The sequence below is a fragment of the Anser brachyrhynchus genome (genome assembly GCF_964034855.1).
Source record: "Anser brachyrhynchus genome assembly, chromosome: 4".
NCBI lineage: Eukaryota > Metazoa > Chordata > Aves > Anseriformes > Anatidae > Anser > Anser brachyrhynchus.
In genome coordinates, this window is record NC_137698.1 from 77,565,388 (window position 1) to 77,575,532 (window position 10,145).

General features: G+C 61.3%; 1 protein-coding gene across 1 annotated transcript; it reads right to left on the reverse strand.

The window, feature by feature from the left end:
- Nucleotides 1-671: 671 nt before the first annotated feature.
- On the reverse strand, nucleotides 672-10,137 carry LOC308195144 (homeobox protein EMX1-like). The gene is given in 6 exon segments (XM_080592108.1): nucleotides 672-1,455; nucleotides 7,313-7,497; nucleotides 9,665-9,776; nucleotides 9,778-9,801; nucleotides 9,803-9,868; nucleotides 9,870-10,137. Coding segments are annotated over 6 exon segments (705 nt in total). The 5' UTR covers nucleotides 10,020-10,137; the 3' UTR covers nucleotides 672-1,287.
- Nucleotides 10,138-10,145: the final 8 nt, after the last annotated feature.

Genomic DNA, 10,145 nt, shown 5'->3' on the forward strand with positions numbered 1-10,145 from the left:
TCCTATATATATGTGTGTGTGTGTATATATAATATTGGTATATGATATTTGTGCATATATAATATTGGTATATAATATTTGTGTATATCAAATAATATTTGTATATATACTTGTATATATCATATATACACATATTTGCATATATATAATATATAACTACTATATTTGCATACTATATATGTATATAATTATTATAAACACCCTTCCCCCACACCCTGGTGGGATGCAGGAGGGTGCCCGACCCTTGTGTCGTCCCCCCCCAAAATCCCTCCTCGCTTGGGGTCCACGCGTGCCCAGTGCTGGAGGGGGGGGGGTCCCCGGGCAGCCCCCAGCGCCCCGCTTCCCGTCGGGCCGGGGCATTCCTGGTGGCTCTGGGGCTGCCTCTCCCTCGACATTCAATCCCCGGCGCAGGTGCGAGGGGGCTGCCAGCCCCGAAGCCGCCGCATACCTGGCATACCTGCGGTCCCCCCGGCGGAGTCACGGGTCCCCCACCCCCAAGGGAGCAGCCCCCCCTCTGCTGCTGCTCTCCCACCACCGTCCTCACCCCGCGGCGATGCCACCGCGGCGGGGACGCCACCCGTGGCCGGTGACGCCGGCATCCCGGCGGCCACGTCCTCGTGGGGTGCTCCTCGGGCGGGCGAGGGGGGACGGGGGAGGCAAGGAGACGTGGCTGGAGCGCATTTTGCTTTTTTTATTTCCACGCAGTAACACACACGCTACGGCTGCTGACTACCTACGACGGTGAACGCACGCACACAGGCACAAAAATAAAAGAATAAATTAAAACGGAACCGTGTAAAAACGGAACGAAACGGAAAAAAAAAAAAGCAAAACACGACGACAGAGAAAGGAGGAGGGGGGAGAGGGAGGCAGGAAAAAAAAAAAAGAAAAAAAAAAAGAAAAAACAAACAAAAACCAGGGCTGGGCACATTGAGCTTCTAGGTAGGACGCTTTGATTTGATCTCATGGCTGACGGGCGGCTTCCAGCGCGGAGGAGGATGCGCGGTCGTGTCCCGGGGCGCGGGGCCCTGGCAGCCTCCTCTTCCTCCTCCTCGGCTCGGGCGGGGGCTTCCCAAAAAAGCGCCCCCGAGGGATGCCCCGGGCACCGCGGGACCGGGCGGCGGGGGGGAACGGGGTGCGGGCCCCCGGCGGGGCCCCCGGAGGACCGGCGGCGGTGGCTTGGGCGGTGGCGTCCCTAGAGTTCGCGTGGTGGTGCCGCCGCGCGTGTCCCCCCTTCGTCCCCCGGGTTCCTCTCCATGGTGGCTGCACCAGGAGCCTGTCCCTGCCTTAGTCGTTGGAGGTGACGTCGATGTCTTCTCCGCTCGACTGCTTGGTGGCGAGGCGCCATCGGTTGATGTGGTGGGAGCCTTTCTTCTTCTGGTCCGAGTCCGGCCCTTCCTCCTCCAGCTTCTGCCGTTTGTATTTCGTCCGCCGGTTCTGGAACCACACTTTCACCTGGGGGAGAGCGAGGAGAGGACAGGCGCTCGCTGGGGTCCCGGCACCGTGGGACCCCAGCGGTTCCCAGTTCTCCATTTCCCCCGAAGAGCGGCCACAAAGAGGTCCCGGTCCCTGCGGGAGCGCTCCCAGCCCTGCCTCGGTTTCCCTTCCCGACCCTTCCCCTGCTGCGGTTCACAGGATGGGACCGGGTGCCCAGCACCCTGGTGCCCGGTGCCGTGGGTGGCTCCGACGGCCGCCTGGAGGTCACACGGAGCCGGCCCCGCACATCGTGCCCCCAGGCTGGGGTGGCATCGCCAGGTCCTGGCCCTGCTTCAGCTGCGGGTGCAGCCCGACCAAGCCCCTCGCCTCCCCGGGCCAATAAAATGGGGCAATAACCGGCATTTTGGGGCTTGGCCCATCGCACGGGTCCGTCGCTTTGTGCCCCGCGTGCGCAAAGCCTGAGGGAAGGGTCTGAGGCTCTCAGCCGCTCCGGCTGGAGTGCAGAAAACCAGGGAGCTATCCTAGGGGATTAATTTACAGCATTCAGGTGTAAGGAAAGCTTTTTCCACCACCACGCTGCCCCAGAGGCAGCGGCGTCTCCGCGCTCAGGGGCAGCTCCTGCGAGGGACGCGGCACCACGGGCACGGCGGCCGACTCAGGGCGCTGAGATCAGCCGGGAATTCGGCAGCGCAGGGGGGTGCTGGCAGTGCTGGGGGGGTGCTGGGGGGTGCTGTGCGGTGATGTGGGATGCTGAGCAGTGAAACGTGCGGTGCTGTGGGACGCTGTGAGGTGACAGGGACGCTTTGCGGTGATGCGGGATGCTGTGCAGCAGTTTGGGATGCTGAGCACCGGTGCGGGATGCTGAGCAGTGAGCAGTGCAGTGACGTGGGATGCTGTGCAGCGATAAGGGATGCTGAGCAGTGCAGTGGGATGCTGAGCAGCTCTGCGGGATGCTGAGCAGCCTGCAGGATGCTGCCCAGCCTCGCGGGCCCTGGCAGGACACTAGGTGCCGCTGCTCGGCCGCCGATGCCAGCCCCGCGACGCAGCGGGTGGGAGCGATCACCCGCACCGGGCACCTCCCGGATCGTGCCCCCCCTTCATCCCCACTCCTCGGGCACCGCTCCCAGCCCGTGCTCGCCTCCTGCTCCTGGGGGGGGGGCTCTCAGGAGGCCGAGGTCATCCCTCAGCCCCTGATTCCCAGGGGAGCGAAGCCCTCCCGGCGCGCAGGGGGGGCACTCGGTGGCTCCGAGGCGCGCTCGTTCCACCGAACCGCAGCCTGTTATAACCCCCGCCCGGACTCAAACCATTTGCTTCCCTCGCTTTGGGGCATTTCTCGAACAATACCGAGCCGGCGCCTTTCATTCACCAACCGCAAAGCACTTTGCAAACTTTAATTAAAGCTCCCAGCCCTCTGGGAGCGGGGAAGTTGCCTTATCCCTGAGGCAGAGCAGGGGAAACCAAGGTATAAAGCGATTAAGCTGCTTGGCTGAGGCTCTGTGGCAATCAGAGCCGGGTGCGAGGCATCTCCCGAGTCCTCCCGAGCGCCGTTCAGCTCGGAGGACCCCGTCCCGACGCCGTCTCACCCGCAGAGGCTGCGGGATTGGGGGAGTTTCTCAGCTGGATGGAGCCACAGCACCTTGGCCCTGGGGGTCCTGGCCCCAAAAGCTGCAAGGAGAGCGGCGTGAGACCCCCCGCAGTGTGAGACCCCTGCAGGGGGAGACCCCTGCAGCATGAGACCCCAGCACTGTGAGACCCCCCCCCCAGCGGGTAGCTGGGGATAACCTGCCCCCTCGGAAGCCCCATCCCAGGTTTAAACCCCCAAGCAGGGGGTTTGGCCCTTCCCAAACCCCCTCCACATTAACCATTGGAGGTCTGTGCGGCTCCAGCAGACGTCCTGCGGCTGTCCCTGCCCCCAGGCCCCCGCTGTCCCCCCCCGGGGCGGGCTCACCGTCCCACCCGCAGCACGCTGTGCGCGCACACCCTGCACGTTACCGCCGCCGGGCGATGACGGCAAGCCCACGTCCACCAAGAAATCCCGGTCTGCATCGGGGTTTTCTCCCAGCCCTGCTCGCACGAGGCCGACAGCACCCGGAGAGGTGGCTCTGCGGCGAGGCTGTCCCCAACCCTTCGGGCTGGCCGCGTGTCCCCAGCAGCCCCGGGCCGGGAGCGGTGCTGTCGGTGTAAGCACGAGGCTCCAGCAGCAGCATTTCAGCTGGAGGAGCTCTGCGGCAGCTGTGACCCCGGGACCAGCCCCACTGTCACCCCCTCGTGCTGTGCTGTCACCTCCGGGGTCCCCAGCTGGGACCCCGATGGCGCAGGTGATGCTGCACCCGCCGGTGTGCGGCGCAGGAAGCCCCGCCGCCATGCCACAAAGCCCCAGCCAGGCTACGCCGCCTTTTCTTTTAAAAACACCCCAAAACTCGGCAGTTTGCCTTAGTGAGACACGAGGGCTGGGAAGGGAGCGCCCCAAAAGCGAGGGCACCAAAGCAGGACCGCCCGTGCTCGGCACCTTGCTGCTCCGTGCCCAAGAAGCGTGCCCCCTGCTCGGGAACCAGGCAGAACCGGGGGGCTGCGCTGTGCACCCCTGCGAGCCAAGAGCCATCTTATAGGGACGGTCCCCAGCTGCCACCTCGTCCCTTTTAGAGGCCCCCAGGCTCCCGCTGCCTCCCCTACCCCTGTTTTCCCAGCCTCCAGGTGTCCTGCCGTGGGGACACCACTCTGCCGCCGCGTGAATCCAAGGAGGGGAGAGCGGGCAGCCCGTGTTACGGAGCTGTCGGGGGGCTCCAAATTTCCCCCCGGGAGCTGCGGCCCCAGCAGGGCGCAGGGAACCCGGCCACCCGCCCGCCCGCCCGCCCCTGCAGCGCGGCCGCCCTCCGGGTTTATCTGCGTCCCATCTTTCTCCTCCTGTAACTTCCAGGCATCCGCTGGCAGCGCACGGTCACGGGGCCGCTCTGTCAATGATTACCGGCACTGCCGCTCGGAGCAGCCCCGGCCCACGGGGGCTGTGGGGCAGTCAGCCCTGCAAGCGGGACGCCGGGGGGGGGACGGGACACGGGGGTCACACACGGCATCACCGCAATCACCCCGCGCCTCGCAGCTGGGCAGGAGCTTCGGCAGGGGACCCCGCGTGGGGTTTCCTCCAGCGCTGGCTCCACGTGCTGCCGGCGATGGGGAGGCTTCAGCCTGCGGCGTGCAAGGATTTCGCACGAGGCCTGGTTGTGCAAAATTAACTCGGCAAAGTGATTTCCCAGCCCGGCACGCTCCTGTGGCCGGCGACGCCAGACAACCAGGGCGGCCTGATGCCACCGGCGATGGGCACGGCGCTGTCACCGCCCGCGCCACCCAGCCCGGCACGACCCAGTCCCCGTGTCCCGTCCTGTCCCACGCTGCCCGGCACACGCACGCCGTCTCCCCGTGTCGCACCAGCCCCACACACGCACGTCCCACGCGCCCCGCGGGCCCGGTTACGTGGCACACGCTGTCCCCACGCCTCTGCGTCATCCCGGCACACGCACGCCCCGCGGCCGGCTCCTCTCGCGCCGTGCCCCCCGGCTTCATCCCACTACACCCCTGTTTGCCATGGGCTGCTTGCCGCCGCTGCCTTTTCTCCAAAACCCCTTTTTTTTTTTTTAACCTCTGCCTGTCGTCCCAGGCCGAGGCAGCACCTTGGTGGGAGGAGGGCTGGGAAGGGGTTAATCACCTGTCCCCACCGCTCCCCCCATGGCCCACGGCGGTTCCTGCTGCAGGGAGGACACCGGGACCCTTTTCACCTCCCCCGGGGCTGCTCCAGGTGTTGTCAGGCCCGGCTCGGCACCACCAAGCTGCCCTTCACAGGGGAAAAGCAGCCGAGAAAGCGGGGGCCAGGCCCAGCAGCCCCACTCGGCCCCTGCGCACAGCTCCAAAATGAAAAAAAAACCTCATCCACACACCACTTGGGACACACGACGGGGCACGGGTGGAGGCACGCCTGGTGCGATGCCACCGCGTTGCACGGAGCACAGCGGTGGTTTTAGAGGTGTTTGTGGGGCTCTGCAGCCCCTGCCCGCACCGCGAAGCAAGGGGATGACAGCAGCACGGCCACAGGGTATAAAATCTGTTGGGTAACCACCAGCAGCCCCTGGCTGCCTCCCCCTCCCTCCGGTCCTGCTCAGTCTGTGCCCGGTCCCACACCGCAGCCCTCTGCACGGCTGGGTTATTTCCCTCTGGGTAATTAATAGAATATTTAAAACGTCTGTATGTAATAGATATATAAATATTTATCTCTACAAATATATCTAAACAATACATAATATAGAGACATATTTTAAGGCACAAAGCTGGGAGGGAGGAGGTTTCCCTGCAGCCGCTCTCTGCTGCGCCCTGGTCCCGGGGCCGAGGCTCCCCCCGTGCACAACGACCCGACGGTGCCGCAGCTTCCCCACGACGAGGAGATACGGAACTAAAAACCAGGCTGCAGCGTGTAAAAATACATATATTGCCTCTCTCTGCGATTCTGCTCATGCAGGCGGATTTAGAGACGGATGCCTCTGCTTTCTCCCAAGCAATTGCGCTTAGGCTCGGGGCAATGGTGCAAAACGCGAGGGGCTCTGAGCGCCCCCAGGCACCCCGCAGCTGCCCTTCCCGCCCAGGCAGGCTGCTGTTTGTTCTTTGACCTTTCGGGGTTTTTTTATATTTTTTTTTTTTTAGCACCGTTTTCAGCCCCGAGAAGTGGCCGAAGCAGCGCAGGAAGGCGAGAGGGGGACGGAGCCGGGGTGCCAGCTCCTGCCATGCCCTGCTTCGGGGCTGCATCCCCGAGACGCGGTGCCCTTACGGGGCTCGGGCCGTCCTCCCGGCTGCCTGCTTTTGGTTACATCTCCTGGTGCTGCGGCCGCCCGCTGTCCCCGTTACAGGGAATTTTCCCTGCTAACTTCCCTCTCGCCGGGCTGCGTTTGCAGGTTTTGCTCGCAGCCGCTCGCGCCGAAGCCGGCGGAGCCTGGGCGAGGACAAGGCAGGCGGCTGCGAGGAACACCCACAGCTCTGCCTTCAGTTTCCAGTGGAATGAATATATTTTATTTTCCATTAAATGGATACGGAAAACGGGCCAAATTAACAGCCAGAATTTGGCAGAAACTCTCCCTGTTGACTCCATTACTGGATACCAGGAGAAGCGGCGTGCCTTCGCCCAGGGTTTTGGGAGCAGCAGTGTGCGGGGCTGCTCGGCCCCAATCCCCCTGTTTTCCCCTGGCACCATACGCTTTTCCTTTTGCCTTCATCCCCCTGTCCTCCTGGGCTTCCTCATCTCCTACACTGAGGGCCAAACGCCTGTGCGATGTCTTTTCTAAAATCCGAAAGCTGCAGCTAAACAAGCCCTGGGAGCGAGCACCCTCCGCGGGCACGTTTCTTTGCACCGTCCTGAGTCCCGCGCGCCGCTGTGGCTGCCCGCAGACCCCAAAACTGGGCCGGGTTAAGGCAGATTTTTACAGCTCTCTGCCAAAGGGGTGACACCGCTGCTGCTTTGGTCGCTGGATTTTTAAAAACGCATTTGGCACGCAGCAAAACACCCGAGCAAACAAGGAATAACACTGGAAAACGACTCCGACTCGAGAGAGGGGGGGGACCTGCGTCCCTACCCAAGCCCCAGCCCCGCCGCGCAGGGCCGTGATGCCAAAACGCTGCTCGGCCAACGGCAGCAGCTTCCCGCCACCAAAAAAGCCCACCCTGACCCCAAAACCCTGCGCAGCTCCAGCACAATTTCCGTGCACGATTCCTGGAGACAGGAGCCGGGATTTCGCCCGGCGCAGCCCCGGCCCCGAGCGGTTTCGGCGCGAAGCTGCTGCCGGCCGTGCCGTGCCGGGCCGCACCGTGCCGTGCCGTGCCGGGCCGTGCCGTGCCGTACCTGGGTCTCGGAGAGGCTGAGGCTGCTGGCCAGCTGCTTGCGCTCGGCGCCCACCACGTAGTGGTTCTTCTCGAAGGCCCTCTCCAGCCGCAGGAGCTGGGACGGCGAGAAGGCGGTGCGGATGCGCTTGGGTTTGCGGGCGAAGGGCCCGTGCAGGAGCAGGCTCTCCTGGGACACCTCGCTCCCTGCGGGCAGAGCAGCAGCGTCAGGCCCCGCGGCGGCACCCCCGGCACCACGAGGGATGGGGTCCTGGGGGATCGGGGGGGGGGTCTGGGGGGCAGGTAGGGATGGGTGGGAGCCCCCCCGGCACCGCGGTGATCCCGCCTGGCTCATCTCCTTCCCGGCTGGGCACAGGGCAGAGCAGGAGGGGAAGGGGATGGGGGAGAGAGAGGAGGAAAAGGGGAGAGGGAAAAGGCACGGACAGAGCCGGGGAAGGAAGAGAGCAGGGAGAGAAATGGGGTGAAGGGGGAAAAGAAGAGCAGAAAGAGAAAGAAGGACTAAGAAATGTGAGAGGGGGCTGAGCAACTGGGAAAGTCAGGATGAAAAAAAGAAAGAGAGACGAGGGGAAAGGAAGGGGAGAAAGTGAGAAATCAAAAGGAAAAAATTGGGAGAAAAAAGAGGAGGGAAAAGGAAAGGGGGATAAAGAGAAAGAAAAGAGAAAGAAGGAAAAAGAGAATGGGGGGAAGAAAAAGAGACAGAAAGGAAAAGAAAAAAGATGAAAAATAAATTTAAAAAGGCAAAGAAAAAGGAAACAGAAAGATGGAAAGACTGAAAGATAGACAGAAAGACAGAAAAAATAAAGAGAAAGAAATAAAAAAGTGAGGGGGGTGGAACTAGGTGATCTGTAAGGTCCCTTCCAACCCAAAGCACTCTGTGACAGACAGAAGGAAAAATGCTACGGGAGTGAAGTGAGAGAGGGAACGAGACTGAGGCCAGAGGGAAAGTCAGAAAGAGAGAAAGGGAAAAATAAGACAGAAAGAAAGGAAGGAAACGAAAGAGGAAGAAAAGAGGGAGAAGAGAGAGAAAAGAGGAAAGAAAGGAAAGAAAGTAAGAAAGAAAGGAAGGAAGGAAGGAAGCAAGAAAGAAAGAAAGAAAGAAATGGAAAGGAAATTTAAAAAGGAAAGAAGGAAAAAAAGAAAATAGGAAAAAAAGGAAAAAAGGAATAAAGCAAAAGAAAAATGAGAAAGAAAAAGGATTAGAGGACCAGGCAGCGAGACGGAGGGACGGACGGAGGGACAGGCGCGGCAGAGCCCCGCGGGGCCGGCAGCACCGGGGGAGCCGCTGCGGGCACTGCGGGGCCGCACCGGGAGCTGCTGCCGCCGGCGGGGCTCGGGCTGGAAAATGGGGTACGGGGCTGGGGGGACAGGGGCAGGAGGGGAGAGGAAAGGAGAGGGAAGGAGAAAAATTAGGAAAGGAAAGGAAAGGAAAGGAAAGGAAAGGAAAGGAAAGGAAAGGAAAGGAAAGGAAAGGAAAGGAAAGGAAAGGAAAGGAAAGGAAAGGAAAGGAATAAGGAAAGGAAAGGAAAGGAAAGGAAAGGAAAGGAAAGGAAAGGAAAGGAAAGGAAAGGAAAGGAAACAGAGACAGGACACGGCGAATGGAAAGAAGAAAGGAAGGGAGACAGTTAGAAAAAGACGGGAAGAGAATGAAGAGGAAGGCAGGCAGAGAAAAGTGAGGCAATTAGGAAAGAAGGATTTTTTTTTAAAATTCGAGAAAGAAATTAAGAACAAAAATAATGAAAGAGAAAGGAAAGAAACAGAGAAAGAAAGAAACAGAGAAAGAAACAGAAAAAGAGAAAGAGAAAGAAAGAGAGGAGGAGAGAAAGGGAGAAAGACAGAGAGAGAGAAATAGAAAGAGAAAGAGAAAGAGAGAGAAAGAAAACAAGAAAAAGAAAGAAAGAAAGAAAGAAAGAAAGAAAGAAGAAAGAAAGAAAGAAAGAAAGAAAGAAGAAAGAAAAGAAAGAAAGAAAGAAAGAAAGAAAGAAAGGAAGAAAGAAATGGAAGAAGGAAAGGAAGAAAGGAGGAAAGAGAGAAAGAAATAGAGAAAGTGAGAAAGAAAAAAAAAGAAAGAGACAGGGAGGAGAGAAAGAGGGAAAGAAGGAAAGCAAGCAAGACGAAAGAAAGAGCAGAAGGAAGGAGAGAAACGCGAGCCCAGCCGGCGATCGGCCCGCGGAAGCAGTCCCCGCTCCCGCGCCCGACCCCGACCGCCCGCGCTGCGCCCCCAGCCCCGGGGAGGCTCCGGGCCCCGCGGCGCTGCAACAGGTGGGGGGCCGGCGGCGCTCTGGGGGGCTCCCCGGCACCCCCCGAACCCCCCCCCCGGACCCCCTCCCGGGTCTCCCCCGGCTCCGCGGCTCACCTTGGAAGCGGTGCCCGAAGAAGCGGTTGCGCAGCACCCAGGGGTAGAAGTTGAGGGGGTCGCGGTGCTGCGGCCCGAAGAAGGGGTGCGGGGGGGGCAGCGGCGGGGGGGCCCACGGGCAGCGCCGGGTGCCCCACGGGCCTCGGGGAAGACGAGCTCGGCGCTGCCGTACAGGGCCCGGCCGGCGGCGGCGGCGGCGGCCCCCCTGGAAGCCCCCCGGGAAGGAGTCGGCGGCGGGGCCGGGGCCGGGGTAGGGGAGGGCGGCGGGGCGCAGGGGCTCGTCGGGGCTCAGCGGGTGTCCATTGGCCACCAGTGACTCGATGGTGAAGCAGCGCTTGGCGGACGGCTGGAACATGGTTTGCGCCTGGGGGGGCCGGAGCGGGGCCGGTCCTGCGGGTGCGCGCCCGGCTGCGTGTGCGTGTGCGCGCGTGTGTGTGTGTGTGTGCGTGTGTGTGTGCGTGTGTGTGTGTGTGCGTGTGTG